The following is a 19028-nucleotide window of genomic DNA, read 5'->3' on the forward strand; positions in this document are numbered from 1 at the left end:
GAGGCCTGCTGGGGAGCTGTATTGCAGCTGCCTGACTTAAACCTGTTATCTGGAATCAGCATGCCACCATTCTTCACTTGAATTAAAATATTTTTTTAATTCTGTAATCTTCATGTGTGGGAAGAGGGAGTGTTGCAGAGACATATCAGAAAGCACAGGCAAGCTTGAATGAACAAGAACATTTAAAAATTTCTTTTATCTCATTTGTAAGTGGTGTATCTTTTGGGTCCTTTCAGTGCTTATGAGAACAGGAACATGCTTTGAGCACTGGAACTGCTTAGTTCTTCTTTATGGTGATCACCCTCATGCACGATGACACTTTGAATCAGCCAAGAGACACAGAAATGAAGCCATTGATATATGATACTATAGCAATTTCAGTAGACACTGGCTCTTGAGCTGTTAGTTATTGACTCCATTTGGATTTTCATTCTTGTGGTTTCAAACTTTTTTTCTTTGCACATACCAGAACATCCTCCTCCTCTCCTCACATTAAGTCCAAGTCAGCTTCTCTGAATGAGCCTTTTTTTTGTAGCCAAAAAAGAAACCCAATGGTTTATAAAACTCAGATCCCTTCTGTTAACCAGTCTTTCCACATAATTTTTTTTTTTTTCACCAAGTAGTTACTTCAAGTTTTCTTTTGTTGGCTCTTCAACTAGGAATGTTCTTGAAACTATTTCTTGGTTTTCTTCAGTTTAACTTAGCATAGTTTTTGGATCTCATCTTCAATTCCTCTGGCTTTCTGTTTTAAGGTTGTTTTTCTTTTCTTTCTTTCTTTCTTTTTTTTTTTTTTTTTCAGCATGCATGACCATGTAATAAAGCTCTCACTTACATACACTTTAACTCTTCCTTGGGGGAGGGCTGTTATAAATCATAGAATGTGTAATAGAACCATATGACTTTGTAGGGTTGGCTTGTGACAGGTGAGCTGTTCCATTATGTCACATGTGACACATTTATGTATGCTTTTACTTGTATCCTTAGAGTATTATTAGAGTAATGTGTAAGAGTCTCATGTAGAATTAGGATAAGTTAACATAACTGTTGCACTGAATTACCTTCGATGAAAATCTAGCCCTGTATGCTCCTGTGCAGTGTTTCCTTCTTTAAAAGCAAACCAAGGAAAAATAATACTGGAAATTAACTCCATGGAACCACACTGTTTGGAGGGATTTGCAGAGGAGAGAGGTAAAGGGAGAAAGAAAAACCTGCTTTAATTTATCTCCGCTATTACAATTTAACTTTGCTTCTGCATTAGGTTATCAGCTTAATTCTGCTGAATGTGTGGATATTCGTCTGAAGCGGGTTGTTCCTGATCATTATTGTCATTACCACCCGGAAAATAAGAAACCAAAGCCCAAGCTAAAAGAATGCAACATGGATCCCTGTCCTTCTAGGTATGTATGAGAAATAAAGTACGTGCTGTTGTCGTTTACTAAGGAACAAGTCATCATATTTAATTAATTCGGGTTCTTTTAATCTTTAAGGCCACTCAGTCTTGGTTGATTACTGCATGCATTGAAGGCTGGCATCAGGCACCATTGTCAGTGGGTTTGTAGTATTTCTTCAGTGTTGTGCATTACATGAATTTGCGTTATACCAATAATACAAGTTTCTGTTAGTCCTTTCTTCAAAGGCTAATTCTATCTTCTTTATTTTACTAAGTGTTATGGCACTGGTGTGAGGTTTTCCTGATGTTTTATGAGGAAAGATTGTATACCAGTTCTTGGATTTTATCAATCTTGCCATTCAGAATTTCTCAGTTCAAACAGGCAGTGGCTTTAATTCTCAGTCAAGTTTTGCGTGTAGTTTATCTTGGTTTACTCATTTATCTACCAAAAAGTCTCATTCTTTTTTTGTACTGCAGCGACAATAATTGAAGATTGGGGCTTTGTTCTATTGTATGTATGTGTGCATGTATTTTTTTGCTGTTGTTATTAGTATTACTTTTACATTAGAAATAGAAAAAAATTATTAATCGTGGTACAAATAGAGCAGGATATTATTGCCAAATTATAAAGGCTGCGGTATACATAAATTGTATTGAATTGCACTATAGTATTTCAAACTAACTTTTGGACTGTCTGATGAGGTTTCCTGGCTGTGCTAAAAGAATCTTAAAATAACATCCCAGTATCAAGTCCCAGAACCTCACAGTAATATGCCAGCTGGACGAACTAGAGTTATATGGAAGAAGAAAAGGAAACACACTCAATGGATTTCATTTCCTATAGCTAAACTGTCCATTTCCTTTCATTCCTGCTGAACATAATCTTTGATAGTGACCTCTAACAGTTATAGATGTGCAGGATTTCAAGACTTTTTCCTGGATAGCTGATCACTCTATGGAGTGGTAAGACTTCAGTAAAGCTTAATGGCAATGGGTGCCAAATATTGCAAAGTTGGATTGGAAAAATAAGAGAAAGAAAGGGTGTAATTCTTTTTCCTTTCAAATTTATTGTATACAGACAGAAAAAGAGAACTACTACTAGATAGAATGCCATATTTCGTAGTATTGGAAGTAAGGCTTTATGCTGGCAATTCAAGCAAACTGCTGTAGAAGAATCCTAAGCACCATTCAGACCTATCTAGAATTAATCCTGAGCTGCATCTATTTCACTGCCACACATGTTCCTCAGAGCTCTTCATTACAGATATAAGTATGTATTTCTTGTTAGTAAAGTAGCACAGATAGGATCACTGAAAATATAGTTCTCTGCTGAAGCATTCCTTCTTTCGTTCTTTTTTTTTTTTTTTTTTTTTTTGGTGGAATTAAGTGGAGAAACTGTATGGTGAATAGATCTCTCTCTCCCTCTAGAAAATTTAAGATTGTATGAGTCATTGTTGGCTACAGAGGTAAGTAACATGCTGTGAATGTAAGATTCCCTCGTTTCACACTGGGAATTAATTACTTGAAGCATGATCGTGTATAAGAATGTATGTAGTTGGTGTTGAGCCTTGGATATAAGAAATAATGCTGCAATATTTATTTTGTTGACAGTGATGGATTTAAAGAAATCATGCCATATGATCACTTCCAGCCGCTTCCTCGGTACGTACAATCAGAACAGCTTATGTTTCAGTGTTATCCCAATTTTGACTGTAAGTTCACTATTTGAGTACTTAGATCATTGAATGTTGTCTTATGATGCTTTTTGCTGTAAGTAGCAAGTTCATAACAAAATCCTGTATTTTGATTTTGAATCTTGCACTTTGGGTAATTAGCTTAGCAGTAAGAGGTTAATATGCCCTTCTTGAAAATATCAACTTGAAAGACTTCAGCAAAGAGTTGTTCCCCTAGTCCTTCTCTTGCTGTACTGCCAAGAAGGGCATCTCCTTTAAAATTTGTGTGTAGATTCTTTTATTCTGAAGATGAATGTGGTGAATATATCCGCAAATACAACTGGTCTCCCCTTGTTACAGGACTCTTCAGTTCCACTTCACTTGAAAGACCTTATTTACTATTTAGACTTGCACTCTATTTAATGACATCAAGGTTGACATGACAATTTAAAGATATTCTGTTGTCTAAATGTCTACTGACTAGAATTAGGACCAGAGCACAGATAAATGCCTTTTGTTTGTTTTTTTCTTCTTTTTTCATCTCCCATCAATCATAGAATTGTAAGGCTTCTCTGAAATGTTTAAATGTTTTATAAAGACATTTGTAATAAAAAGCATTGAGCCAGATTTACAGTTAATGTAAAGAACTATAGTCAGTGGACTTAGGTGTGTATTTATCCTAACTGAAGCTCTGCTTTAGAATACAGCGAAATGAATAATGTATATTTTTCTAAGTGACTAAAGATGTGAAGTAATAAGAATGAAATCATAGATTTGCATGGCTCAGTGGAGCTACTGATTACAGCTGGTATAAATGGGCAAAGTTTATTTCCGTAACAATTTATGCTTGCTGTGGATCAGCTCTCCTGTGATGTATTCTGGCTTTCATACACTGGTTGGATCTTTTCATTTACATCTTTATCCTGTGAAGTTCTATAATTGTTCTGTCTCTCTCTCCTTCCATTTCTTCTGCCAATTCTTCTGTCAGTTCCTTTTTGTTCAGATCTCCTCTGAAAGTCAGCACAATTTATTTTCATGAGTATTTCATCTTCTGAACCACTCAGCTGGGGACAAGCTGGAAGAGAAATTTAATCCCCTTTCTGTTCTGCACTGTGCTCAGCATATTTGCATGACACTCTGGTGAGATGGATTATGTCTGTGATAAAGCTGTGGGCAGGTTCTGAGAACTATCGACAAAGACCCACCTCATTTCAATACCTCTGTGTGTACCACCAGAAGATGTCATGGTGTTTCTGTGCAATGCTCAAGAGTAAGAACTGTAAGATGGAAGCAGATGGCCAAGCTGGACTCAGAGTTGATGCCATCAGGATGAAAAGAGAAGAAATTGGATAGACTAATTCACTGTGTTTCTTCCACTGGGAAGACATATGAGTAAACATATCAGAGGTTTAAAGGCACTACTTCTTACTGAAATTTCTGAAATACTTGCATCAGTGAGGTGAATCTGGTCCAATGTGGATGTATGTCTTGCTTCAATATAGTGAGGTGTTCCTTCTCTGTGCTGTTGCCTGCAACTGCCTTGTATCAGTTCTACAGGGCTTTTTCTGGCTATTCTTTCTGCTTTCTTTTTTCTTACCTGTTCACACACTAACCCAAAACTGTTCTTGCAAAGCGGGCAGCAAACAAGTGTTGTAGATATGCCTGAGTAAAGCTGTACAGACTACCTCACCTCGACCAGCAATCCTACATCACACCTCCTACATAACTCAAGGGCCATCTGCAGTCCTGTGGCATTTACCACTACTTGCCCATTCACACAAGGAAGTTGTGGGAAAGTCATGGTGCACACCACAAGATTTTGAAAGAGTTCTCCTGTGGCTAGAGTTGTAAATGCCCCACTGAAATATTTTTACAGATGGAGAATTCTTTTGAAATAAATAGAAAAATTTCCCAGGATGAAAATTTTCTTTTAAAGCTTTTGGAATGCCTCCATTTATTTCAGACTTGTTGGACTGTTGAGAATCCCTTGACAGCTGTGGGTTCTGGAAAGTATCTCCTTGACTGCCTGTCCTAGACCCCCTTTTCCCCAGTAGCCATGGACCTCACTCCATCTTGAAAATGCTTTTGGGAGTATGGGATCTGGAGTGTGTTTGAGACTGATGAGATAAAGAAAAACAACTATAAAACTTTATGCTATAAACACTTATGAGGCTAGTATTACACATAGCACAGTGAGCCTTATATATATAAATCCATGAGCTGCTAATTCATCGAACGGTTAATTGCTCTTTAGTTCCTGGCTTTTTTTTTTCCTGTCCTGTCCTTTCCTTTTTTTTTTTTTTTTTTTTTTTTAAGAAAGTGATTTAACACTGGATAATCATTTAAAGAAAAGTGTATTTTTTACACTTGTGATATGATATCTGTGCACGTAGCCTTATTCTGAATGCTTTTGAGTGTGTACTCTGGTTAATGTTATGTAGCTTGCTTTCTGTTTTATGCTCATTCTTCTGTTGACCTTAGACATGATTAATATGCTTTCATAGGAATGCTTAAAACAGAAAGTATCCTTGGTTTACCTATTGTAGCACAGAAAATGTGAAATGATTATTTAAATCTTATTTATTTTTTATTATGACTTCCTCTTTGATGGCTGTGTTACTCCTGATTCACTGATTTTGGTGGGGTATTTTAGGTACTGTGTCCGTTATTCATAGTGAATGTGCTTTTTATACATCATCCTCTGTGAACCCCTGCAGTAGTCAGATGAATAATTTTTTAGGAAGACACTGATGAACTATAAGATTTGGTCCAAAACTCAACCATTTTCCAGAGCTTGGCTTTAATTTGAGTGAGTGGTGGGAGGAAAGCAGGAGGCAAAGGGTGAGAAAAATACATAGGGCTGAGCATATGCTATAGATAAATGCTATGACAGAGGCTTGTAATCTGTAAGCATGGCAAGATTGGGCACTGAGATTTATTTGTGCTGCAGAATAGTTGCTTAAATATACATTTATGCTAAGACTGAAAAATAAATGAAACAAAGCTTGTAACCTAAACACCTCCATGTAATTCTCACTTCAGAATGTACAGCAGTATCCATCTTTACTGTAGTTAGGTCTAAGACCATGGGTAAATTTTCATTTTAAAGACATTCTTTCCCACTAGTTTGTACATCATCCCTCTGCTTGAAGCTGCTAAACCATAGCTCTGCTAGTTGGCAGGGCTTTGTGAGTTTTCCTTAATCTCTGTATCTCCCTGCTTCAGAAGAAATCAGGGAGGTTACCTGGAATGGCTGAAATGGTTAAATAGCTGCCTTTTGCTTGAAGCAAGTTGAAAAGACTGAATACAAACTCATTCAATGGCATTTTAAATGTAGGTGGGAAAACTCTTGGAGAACTGCAGTAGTAACTAGCCAAATGGTATCTGTCACAACATTATTTGTTCAGGGTCCTTAAGGTGCTGAAATAGCCGATTTTTCCCAAAACAAGTATTGGAGTTCCCCCCAAATTACTTTCATGAACAAAATTTTAAGAGCAGTCTGCACCAGTGTGGGCAACAACATCCTCAGTCACCACAGTCTGTTCTGTATTTGTACTTTATATAATCTCAAGTACATATGCTTCATGTTCTCTGACAAATGTCAGAAAAATAAACCGTGAAAAATATTATATTTAGGTGATGCAAAAGAAAGAATGAAACGATTCCAGTAATCAAACTCAGTATATTAGGAACTTTAACATAAGTATGATAATTAGATTTTCAGTTATGTTCGTGAAACTTACTTAAATTTGTCCTATTTGTGTTTTCATTTTACGCATTAATTTCAGTTTTTTGCACTTTTAATAGAGGTTAGTAGAATAAAAAATAGCCTTGTTTTTAATCTACTAGTCTTTTTTCTAGGTGGGAACATAACCCTTGGACTGCGTGTTCAGTTTCCTGTGGAGGTGGCATTCAGAGGAGAAGTTTTGTGTGTGTCGAGGAGACCATACATGGAGAGATTCTGCAAGTGGAAGAATGGAAATGCATGTATGCCCCTAAACCCAAAGTCATTCAAACCTGCAATCTGTTTGATTGTCCTAAGTGGGTGGCAATGGAATGGTCTCAGGTAAGTTGAAAGGGTTTTAGACTATTATCCTTTTTAAAAAAAAAAAAAAGAAAGAAAGAAAGAAAGAAAAAGCATCTAATCTTGTGTTATCATGTATTTGTGAGTACAGACCTACAGGAAAAAAATACAGGCAAAATTCATAGCATTTCATGGGATAAGTTTGTTCTAATTAACCTGGCCTGATAATAATAATAATAATAATTTTTAAAAAGTTAACGTGTCTGTGTAGATAAAAATACATATTGAATTATTTATGCTTCTTTTAATTCCTGCTTTACAAAGAGGAGAAATTAGAGTAAGAGTTCAGACTCCTTTGAAATCAGGTTGTTTGTTTCTCAGTTCTTGATAAATGTAATCTTTCACTTCATGTAATAGCTAAAGGCATGGCTGTCTAGTGGCTGATGTTTCTGCAAGGGTGATTTTCCAGCATTCTTAGCTTGCATTATAGTAACAAGAACATAGAGCCAACTCATCTTGGCTGTAGTTATCTGATAGTCAGATAGCTCAACACTTCTATAATTACTTAGTTCATCCAGATGACATCACTGTCTTGTAGTGGAGAAACTGTTCTCACAGCACGTCTGACCCTGATTAAACTGAAAATGACCACTCTGAGAGAGCATATTCTCAGTACACAAACCCCTCTGTTTTAGATGGTTGCCAATCAGATAAGCTTTAGAGAACCCCAATAAGCCACTTTCTTTCCAAAAATTAGCGTTTCTTCAAGCATCAGCCTTCTCTTTATTCACCCAGAAATGCAAGGTCATAGTCACATCTCTGATATCTGATTAATTCTGGAAAGACTTAAGTAAACATATAATCAGTATTACAGACTTGCTTTTTATCAGTATTTATAAATAAAATAAAAGAGTGAGATGGTTGCTTTATCTCCTGCAGTGCACAGTGACATGCGGCCGAGGTTTACGTTACCGGGTAGTGCTGTGCATTGACCACCGTGGGCAGCATGTTGGTGGCTGTAATCCACAACTTAAACTACACATAAAAGAAGAGTGCATCGTGCCAATACCGTGTTACAAGCCAAGAGGTAAATGGAACTTCATCTGAGTCTGTTATTGTTTTACATTTTTGTTAAGAGAATTAAAAGCCCCTAGCAACCTCTCAGAAATGCCAGAAGCTGGAATTTACTGGGACTTATTTTAGTCTTGGCAGAAACAGATATTTTAATTATTGGTGCTAGAAGTGTCCTGCTGATATTTGCTGATAATGTGGCCATGCAGTCATAAGATGAACATGCTAACTGTACCTATACAACTTGGTCAGATTGGGAAGTTAATGAGTTCAAGATGGTAAGGAAGAGTTGTTCAGTAACACTTGAAATGGGAACTATGCTTGCATGTATCAGCTGGGATGTTGCTCTTTTGCATCTCATTAAAATTGTCAGTCTTCTATGTGGACCTCTTCAGTTCATTAAGTTATAAACATTTTTTGTATATTTACGTTTGTCACAATTATGTGAATTGACAAATATTCTCTGAAAGAGTTGATTTGATGTAGAAAAGTAGATGTGAAGGTGAAAGGAAAAACAAAGATGGGAAGATTGGGAGGAAGTAATATATTTTGTCCTCTACACATTCTGTCCCTCTGTACCCAGAAAATTTTGGTTGGTGCTACTTTTGTTCTTTTCAGCTTTTATTTCAGCTTTAAGACTATGTTTCAGACACTCACTGTAAAGATTTACTCAGAAAGAGTGTAAATTATCTGCAGACAGTTTAATGTTTCTCTTTGGGATGTTGTCAGACTCTAGGCTATTCTTCAAGCATGAAGAATTCAGGGTTAAACCATGAGGTGGAAACCAGCTCTGAAAATTAAAGAGCTTTCTGGGATATTAGTTTGGAGATGGTCCTCAAGTGTCTAATGTTGCCCCAAGAAAAAACATCACAGAAATATGGGATACGTAGACAAATTAAAAAAAACAAAAGAGATTTTTTTTTTTTTTTCTAATTCTCATATTGAATTCTGTATTTGGTAAAGCTAGCTAATTTGATTAGCAAACATAATTTATCTAATGGAAATCTTTTAATGAGGGCATTGCATGTGGAGAACAACATATTTTTACTTTGCTCGGGCTTGTAAACTTTCTGATTGGTTCAGCTATAAACTTACATTATGGTGATAATGCATCACACAGATAAGCTACAATCTAATAGAAAATGCCTGTGCTTTGAGAAGAGGTAGAGAAGAAATCCTAAATAGGAATTAAAATCAGATTACTGGTAACTTCTCAGTAAAAAGTGGTGTCAGGATGGAAATATCCTAATAAATGATGTTTTATTATCCACTATAACTTTATTCTAAAAATTGAATAAATAGATCAATAGGCAGTGTAAAGTACGAAGTGCTAAGGTATATAATGCTAACATCTACTTATCACCTCGCTTTTTGAAGGAATTTCCTAGTCTTATTTTTTCTCTACTAGAAAAAAGTCCTGTGGAAGCAAAATCCCCATGGTTTAAACAGGCACATGAAATGGAGGAGACCAGAGCAGTCTCAGAAGAGCCAACGTAAGTACATTGTCTTATAGAGTGAAGAAATATTTCCAGCATGTTTTGCAGATGATCTGGAATGACTGCTGGCTCTGCAGTTTGCTTTGACATTTGGCCCTCCTTGGAGATGAGTTGTATTATGAGCTGTTCCTAATTTTCTTCTCAACAGCTTTGCTTCTGGAGCTCCTGTTTTGGATGACATAGAGCTTAGCTACTCTACTAATAGTGTCCGTATATCGTTCAAGCTACGTAAAGTGATATTAATTTAAACAAATTAAGATTAATTAATGCACATAGAAGCATTCCATTTGATTATAGTAATTACCTTCAGTTTTATCCCAGAGTGCTGCTACCTGTAGAATGTTAATGGTTTTATCAGAAATTAAGAAGTACTTAGTGGGGCTGCCAGAATTTTCTTGGTGGAGAGAGACCAGTGCATAAAGAAAGTGAGAAAAAGTTGCTGGTCTCTGAGCTTAGCTAAATCTGTGGGGATGAGTTATGACATTTTACATACACATGTGTGTGTGAAAGACCACGTGGATTTTTTTGGATTTTTTGAGTCAAAGCTGGAGGGGATAACACTTATGGCCTGGGTGTAGAAGCCTAAACTAAATCCAATTAGGTTTATTCCTGTTCTATGTGTGTTAGGGCATGATCACAATGCCTTGTGTCCCTTGTGTACAGGCCTTGCTTGTATTTGACTCATGTATTCAATATTTAACATACAACTCTGTGAGTATTTTGTGAGTTTTTGAAAAGCACTCTGTTGTTTTTAGCCAAATTCAGCACTCCTTTGTAGCAGCTGTAGTTTAAAATGATTTGGGTGAGCTTATTGAAATGACTTTGGATTTACATTGCTTTCTCTGAAAGTTGAGTATGCCCCATAACCTCCTGTTTTTCTTCCTCCATCGAAGGGTTTCTGATTTCTGGCACACATGCATGAGCAGGTGTGATCACGAGTAGTAAAATCTTTACACCTGCAGCAACACACAGGAGAAACCTCTTGCCAAACAGATGTTTGCGTAGTTATGGTGACTGTACTTGAAGCCTTTCACTGCTCTAGCCTCCCAAGTCAGGGGTCAACCTACTGTTATTTTGCTCCCCAGACTGGTGGCCATAAATTCAAGCAAATTAGTGGCAAAGATGTAAAATCACGTGTGATTGTGAAATGGAGGGATGCAATCAAATGTGCCAGTTGAATGTCCGCTTTGTCAGATTGAATGTCTAATGTCAGATTAGAAGTGTAGCAGGCTGCCTCTCAAAAGGATTCAGCATGAGGCTGTAAAGAAAATAATCTCTAGCGTTACAGAATCACCTGTGGCAGCTATGTACTGGTGTAGTCTGTCTTCTTTTAGAATCTTTCAGCAGCAGTTTGGCAGAATAAGCAAGGAGTACTGGCAGGGGCACAGCATGCCAGTTCAGAGTGTCTTTAGAATACAGTAGAGCTGAGCTGGGGTCATTTTAACGGGTTCTCTCTTGCCTTCTCCGTGCAAAGATGACAGGTTTTCATGCCTACCTAGATGTGACTGATCTATTCCACTGGGCCACGCAATGTGAGTGCAGACCTGTCATCTCAGTGCATGTCCTGTCATAACTCTGCAGCTTTGCCACTTCTTGGATTTTTTTCCTCTTCACTTATCCTGGAGTCCTCGATGTTCATCGTTGGTCATTTTTTATCCTAATCTTATCCCAGGAGCCTCTCCTTCACATTTTCAATAGGCATCGTCTCCTACATTTGAGAGGTTTCTCCAGTCGCTTCCTGCTCATCATACAATCCTTACTAATCAGAGAATTACTAAGGTAGGAAAAGACCTCTGAGATCATCTAATCCAAGCATCTTTTTTCATGAAAGTATTTTATTTTATTGAGAAAAGTAACAACAATATTACCAAGTGCCTTACCAAATCCTATCTCCCAAAGAAACCACGTGACTTTGTTTGTATCACCTAAGAAAAGTAGGTGGAGGTGTGTTCTGTGTAATCTGTGCTTTGTATGAAACGAAGTCCATGTGTGGATGTGTTCTATAAAAAAATAAAATAATTCCAAGTGATAACAACCTTACACTAGAGCCTGTGTGCATTTAAAGAAACATAACAATTTTGGGAAAACTGACTGGAAAAGAAAAATCCATCCATCTGGAATGCAGATTTCTTATCTAAAGGAAATATATTTTCTTATATGATAGCGTCTTTTCTTTACAGAAACAATTGCATTTCAAGTAACTTTGTAGAGAACAAACTTTACTATAAAAAAGCAAACATTGAAACACATTAATATTTAAAAGCATTAAACAGCTGTCGTGCAGTGAAGCAAGGAGCCCAGCGAAATCTGGAGTTCAGTTGTAAGTGCTACCAACTCCATCTGGGCCAGGGGGATTTTCCAGGATGTCAAATTGAGATTCATGTGTTGGATCGCACACAGAGCTGCTGTAGAAATCCCAGTACAATTCAGGGTCATCGCCACTTCAACCGTGCAGGTCAGTTAAATACTGAGCAAGGAAGATCTCCATCGATTTGCTGCGGGTCATCTGAAAAATGGTCTTCCCCGAGCACGGGAGCATTGGGTTGGCACCGTAGGACAGTAAGAGGCGGACCATGTCTAAGTAATCATTTAATACTGCCTCGTGGATTGGCCCGATCCCACCCTGCGCGCTGCAGTTCACGTGAGCCCCGTTCTTGAGGAGAAGTTGTGCGATATTCAGCCAGCCACTGAAACAGGCCTCGTGCAGGGCACAGTAACCCGAGTCGTCATGGTGGTGAATGTCACAGACCTTGTTTTTCAGGCAATACAGAACGACTTTCTGGTAGCCCAGGTAAGCCGCCTGCTGCAGCAGGGTCTCACCCACGTTCTTGTTAACACTGATGGAGCGGGCCTCACGTGGCAAGGGCTGGCGGGGCCTGGGCACCTGCAGCGTGGCATGCTGGGGGGTTGGCAGCAAGGTGGACTGCTGCGGCCGCTTGTGCAGCTCCTGCTTGCAGGGTTTGGCAGGCGAGGAGCCACGGTGCCAAGTGGACTCTGCTTGTTTCATCATTTTCTTTGGTACGGCGACCGTATCTTCGGTATATTCAGTGTCAAAGGATTCATCCTCTGTCAGGTATGGCCTCTTTCTTGTCCTCTGCTCTTCCAAATGTTTTGTTTTACACTTACGTTTCCCTGATGGTTTCTCGTACTCCACAAGTTTCTGCAGCAGAGGTTCATGGTAGAAGCCCTCCTCTTCACCTGTGTCCAGCCTGTCCGTCTTCCGGCTTTCTTTAATTTCCTGCTGTTTGGCATCTGAACTTGGTGCTGGACTTGACTGAGCTTGTTGGTCAGATAAGTCTTCTGGCCTCGCGCCAAACATTGCCAAACGTAAGGCTTAAAATCTCTGTGCTGAGTCTCCTGTTCTACCTTGTGCTTCGTAGGCTACCTGCCACTCTCAGCAGCAGCAAAGGCAGATTTTGGCCAGGTCTTTTCACTTTTAGGGCCCTGCAACAGCAGGAGCACTGAGAAGAGATGTATGTTACTCTTGGTGGGCTTGCTGCCACGGCCAGAACCCTGCTGTGACTTCAGAATCTTGTTGCCACTGGCAGCCTGGTGCATCTTTCCACCCATTCCCAGGAGCTCTAACTGCCCTAACTGATCCTGTCTTTTCTAGTCCGAGTAAGACTTTTGTGTCAGGGCTTACAACTGAAGAAGAAACTCTAACAACATGTTGTCACTTCTTCCTGAATAAATGATGAGATGGATCTCTCTGTGGTTTGGATGTTTATCTTTTTTTTTTTTTTTTTTTTGTAACTCATGCATAATTCAGTGTGATATCTCATAGTCCACCTCTGTCTTACAGGAGTCCTATGATTTCCTTGGTACAATTCCTTCACGTTTAATTTTAGTTATTCTCTTGTCATCCAAACTTGAAGTGCAATATGAAGTTTCAGCTTCCAGTCTATCCTTTTATTACAGCTGTCTTTCTATGCTTCTGAGTCATATTTTCATGGATAATGAATAAAAGAATAAGTACAGCTGTGTTTTAGAACCCACAAGTGGTGGATATGTCGACAGTAGCTTGTGAAGGAGAAATACTTGTACTATTGATTTCTACATTGCATTGATGATTTTTGCTTTAATGATTCCTGTCACAGACTTTGGTTGGGAATGTGTTGAAAAATAAATATGAGAAAATAAAAAAGAATTCTAAACTTAAAATTCAGATACAGTGCTAACCTCCGGGTCTCTCATGCACTCCAGTCACTTCCTTCTTTAATGCATGTCTCTATGTAAACAGATATACATGTATGTGTTTTGGGTTTCCTATCTCTTTTGGCTTGCGTCTGAAGTACCCGTGTTGCAGAATTTTAGGAGCTAAAAAGTCACATGTCTACGTTAGAAAAATGCCAAAGTAGAATAAAAAGTATTTGAATGTGTTTTCTTTTAATCTTAAACTTCTCTGTAAAATCCCAGGCACTGATATTCAACGGGAAAACCTCCATTATAATATAGGTTTGTTATAAGTCAAGGAAAAAATGCTTCAGTTTTTGAGTTTCTTTCCAAATCTGGATGCTGTGGCTCAAAATTGTCTCTCAGCTCTACAGAATTTCAAAATCACACACCATAGGTTATTTCTGGAGCGTCTTAATGCATACAGTTTTGTAAGCCTGTGCACCAAGTCCCTGATCCAGTGAAGTCCTTAAGCACAAGTTTAACTGTGAGCACATCATAGTCCTATTGACTTGAGAAGACTGACTGATGTGCTTATAGTTAGGCACATGCTAAAGTATTTTACTTCTGTGGCTACCCTAGTTAGTCTGTGTGTCTGTCTTTGGGAAGACTGTGAGATCTGCTGTTTCAGAGCCAAGCAGATTTTATCTGCTGGAGTAAAAAAAAGCCTTTCTTTTCAGCTTTTCCCACAGTTGTTTAGTTAAAATTTGTTATCAAAAGCATCTGGACGTGATTCCTACCAGCTCTGCTGTTGAACTCAGCAGGCTTTTAGGTTGCACTTGTATGCATAGTTGCCCAAAGAAGTTGTGGATGCCCCGTCTCTGGAGGCGTTCAAGGCCAGGCTGCATGTGGCTCTGGCCTAATGGTTTGCAACCCTGCCCACAGCAGGGGACTTGAAACTAGATGATCTTTGAGGTGCATTTCAACCCAGGCCATTCTATGATTCTGTTATGATTCTGCAGTTCTGTGACATTTGCTGTTTTTAGCACTGAAAAACAAAACCATTTATCGATTTGTCAATACTCTTCCGATAAGGAAAAATCTGATCTGGGATGGGAGAAAAGTGAAAGACTTAAAAAACGTATTTCATTATGCAATCATTTGAAACACGAAGTAGCATTATGTATTATGTTATATCTGCATCTGTGCTTTTCAGCTGTGTTTTCCTTGTGCATATGCGGACAAGGAAAACTAGAGTTCTAGAGTTAAATACAATTTCATTTGTGCTGTGCTCGTTTGCAGGTTTATTCCTGAACCATGGTCTCCATGCAGTGCCACATGTGGCAGTGGCATACAGGTGCGGGATGTGAAGTGCCGAATTCTTCTCTCATTTACACTGACTGAGGTGGAACTGCCTGAGGAGGAATGTGAAGATGTGAAGCCCCCCACAGAACAAGTATGTCATGAGGCACCCTGTGACAGTGATCCTGTCCCCTACACACCGGAATTTTCACGTGCAGAAGATGGCAGTGTGATTTATGACTGGGAGTACATTGGTTTTACTCCTTGTTCAGCCACCTGTCTTGGAGGTACTTTTATTATCCTTTTTTTCCCCTTTCTTTTTAATCCTGACTTATAAGAACTTGGTATTTGAAATTGCTACATTTTCCATTAGCATTAACCTGAATTAGTAGTGCTGATATATAGGAAAACATGCAGCTTCAGCTTTTTTTTTTTTTTCCCCTTTGTTTATTAGTAGTGTATTCTTAATGTGTTCAAGCATCAGGTTTTATTTGGTTAAGTAAGGCAGAAGAAGCTTTTGCTACAGCAGATTGCTTCAGTCCTATTGCTGTGAGGATCTCGGCTGCCAGGCAGTTGTTGTACCAGTGTGTTTAATGCATCAGTGACAGGCAAAAAAAAAAAAATGAACTTTCTTTTCCTGTGAACTGAAAGCTTATCATTTTGGAGGTAAAATTTCCATATTAATTGTTTATCTTCCAAAATGCTGCAACTTTCCTCAGTACAGTAGGGATACAAAATTATAGCTTCTATACACTGTCACATAGATAAAATTATAATATTATGTGTTGCTTTCCATCTGACTGGTCTGGAGATTGAAGAGGGTTTTGTTTAGGTCTTGGTGCACCATATAACTCTATAGGAACTTCATGCCATACATCTGTCTGCAAGTAGTTAAGTACATTCCTTTTTGGATGTAATCGAATCTCCCTGTCGTCCGAAGTACATGTAACTAGACAAGGCTGCTGGTGTTGCTACTACATACTGTACTTCGGAACTGAACAGAGAAGTGAGTTATGAAGTGTTAAGTGGAGGCAGTGGAATTATGAGCACACCTATACATGACAGGAACGATGACATCAGTGGGAAGTGAAGACAGTTGTACCCATAGCAGGAATAAAAAATGTAGGAAAGGGGAGAGCAACTACAATTGGAAGCTGAGAGCCTAGTCTAGAGCTCATAGAAAGCAGCCTGCCTTTGTACTATTACCAGTTCAAAACTTGAAGATGGAAGTTGGGAGGGATGCCCTGAATGTTATCAGCAGACTGGTAAGTGACTGACAAGTGCCTTCTTTATCATTTAACACTGACGATATTGATTCATAGGGATAACAGCATGTGCAGTCACAATAAGTAAGGTATCAATTTCTTCTATTGCCTTCAATAGACGTAATGGACAGCAAGGGTATAATCCATGGGTATGTATGTATAACATGGCATGATAACAACAGCTACTGTCTCTATTTCCTTATTTTGAGGGAATTGTTTTTAGAGATAAGGAATCATGCTCTAAAGCAGAAACAGGGCTTTTCTTATTATGAAATTTGTAGTTTTTTTCAGCTCTTGACAGATTTTTGTTATGTAAAATTATTTCATTGCCATTTTAGATTTATTTTACTGCTTTTTAGCCAGTGTCTTTCTCATAGATGTTAAAAAAAAACAAACATTTTTTTATTTTTATTTTTGAAATCAGTAGAAGTTCAGCTAAAATCACTTCTGATCTTTGCCTGTCATTACATGTGCACATCTGCATTGTTAGTGTCTTCACATGTGAGTTTGTCTGTGCAAAAGCATTCACATAACAAATTGCATTTGGAGTGCAGACTAAAGGCAATTTAAGGAGAATTTCCTGAAGACAGTAGATTCATTTGCCAGCACAAAGGAGCTTCAGAATGACTGGTTAACAGAATCACATCTGGCTTTATTTTGTTCCCAGTGGAGCTGAGTGTGGATTTGGCTGTCGACTTCTGGTCCTCTCATGAATTTGTGAGGTTGCCTGACCAAGAATTTTCCTGTAGTTGCTTCTAATATTGTTTATTTGATGTGAAATAAGAATAAGTCATTATAGAAGTTTGAAAGTAAATTTTTTTGTGTGTTCTGGACACTACCGTGGTATCGCTGGTGCTGTACCTAGACATTTTTCTTATGTCCTGCACCCAGGAAATGAGGACAATTGAGGAATGCTTTATCAGTGAGCAGCTTGAGAAGTCCTGTGCTTTTATGCTAGTTAAGTAATAGTAATTTTTTCCTTCTATCAGTTCTGGTCCTCTTGCTGCCTTGGCAAACACTTTCAAACAGACCGAAAATTACCTGCCGATAAGTAGTTTTAAGGAAACCAGACATCTCTTCTGTTTCCAACTTACTGCAGTGTACTAATGAACGATCTCACTGTGTCTACTCTTTTTCCATTGCGTAGTTCAAAGGATCAGATCCCTTTCTGCTAAGTTTTATGTTCAAATCTCATTTCAATTAGATGAACTCTTTAGTTACTGGGAAGAAATGTTATCTAAGTTTGGAATATCCCAGTATAACGTAAATTATGTTAGGTACTTTTTCTCTAATATTTATGTGTCTAGCAGTGGCTATTAAAATAAATTCCTGTGGATTTCTGTGTCCTTGGAACTTCCCTCCCTTCCTTACTGCTTGCACCTCTCTGAATGAGGGAAAAGTCTGCAGGGTCTAAAAAAAAGCTGCAAGGCTTATAGCCACTATTCAAGCAAGGACTGAATCTCTGTTTCAGTGCTTGTCACTTGCACCTTTTTTTTTTTTTTTTCTTTTTTAGATCTTGATACAGACTAGACTTTTAATTTAAGTTCTCCTCTGGCCCCTCTCCAAAGCAAATGTAAAATTGCAGATGGTAACATTGTTTTTGAGGCATTAGAATTATAGAGAGAAATCTGCAGCTCATTTTCAAACATGATCTTTACTTTCCAGTTTCCTATTCACCAGCTTCTAAAACATAGACAGCACTAGACATTTGTTGTTTGGTGTATGTTTCTGCATCAAGTCTATGTGGTTTGTCATGTAGAATATCGAATGCCATAAATCTTACTACTTTTGAGGACTGCTACATTTTGTTATGACTGCTATCGTAATTATTTCTTCTTTCATCAATCTTTCCATAAACACTAATAAAAGTTGTCCATGTTAATTTGTCATGAGGCAGATATCACCCTTAACATCTGTAGGAAACTCTGTAGTCATCCTGAAAGCTAAAGACCTTGAATACCTGAAGAAATCCCAAGGTGAAAATAAGCGAACAGTGTGCTCTGGCAACAAAGACAACGAGGAGTGATCTTTGTAGTAGAAATTGCTTGGAGTTCTGAGGATTTGCCCTCGTTTTTTTTTCAGCATGAACTCCTTTGGTCCTGATACCAGAGTGCTTAACATAAGCATAAGTTTAACTGGTGAGATGCGATAGTTGTTATCAGAATAAATAGTGTGCTTGGTGGGAATAAGAATTGTTCATGTAAACTGCAACATAGTGTTGTCAATCATTTAATTACTCTACAATATTTCAAAGAGATGCTCTCCACTTAAAAAATAATCTCATACTTCCTGGATGTCTGCTCTGGAAATGCCTTGAATGTAGATATAAGAGGCATAAAAATGCCTCTTTACAAGAGATAAATTCTGGTAATTTAATGTTATTATTATTATTATTATTCATATTTCAAATGCTTCAAAAATTACAATTCAAGACCCCTAAGGTCATTATATTGGCTTAAAAATAGTGAGATTAAAAATAAATACATCAGCATTTCCTTTTTATTTTTTTCTTTGTTCCAAAGCTTGTGGCTTTGGAACCTTTAGGGTACAGTCAAGCTGTGTTTTTAGGCTCTTGTCTGGACCACTTCTTCTGGCTAGAAGTTTGCTATTTGATTTATAAGAAACCTGAGATTCTTAGAAAAGCAATGGATTCAAGCCAAATGTAAGAGTTTTAGGAAAAAACAATGATTGTTG

General features: G+C 38.0%; 1 protein-coding gene across 10 annotated transcripts in view; it reads left to right on the forward strand.

Moving 5' to 3' along the window:
• The window catches only part of ADAMTSL3 (ADAMTS like 3), a 179558-nt gene that overhangs the window by 122103 nt on the left and 38427 nt on the right, over positions 1-19028 (forward strand). For all 10 annotated transcript variants that reach the window (XM_090148955.1, XM_090148956.1, XM_090148963.1 and 7 more), the window contains 6 exons: positions 1259-1397; positions 3002-3052; positions 6925-7129; positions 8027-8174; positions 9567-9651; positions 15070-15356. In XM_090148955.1, coding sequence (XP_090005081.1) covers positions 1259-1397; positions 3002-3052; positions 6925-7129; positions 8027-8174; positions 9567-9651; positions 15070-15356 — 915 coding nt within the window. The remainder of the gene's footprint in view (positions 1-1258; positions 1398-3001; positions 3053-6924; positions 7130-8026; positions 8175-9566; positions 9652-15069; positions 15357-19028) is intronic.

The sequence above is a fragment of the Phasianus colchicus genome, chromosome 12, assembly GCF_987193195.1.
Source record: "Phasianus colchicus chromosome 12, bPhaCol1.hap1.1, whole genome shotgun sequence".
NCBI classification, from domain to species: Eukaryota; Metazoa; Chordata; class Aves; order Galliformes; family Phasianidae; genus Phasianus; species Phasianus colchicus.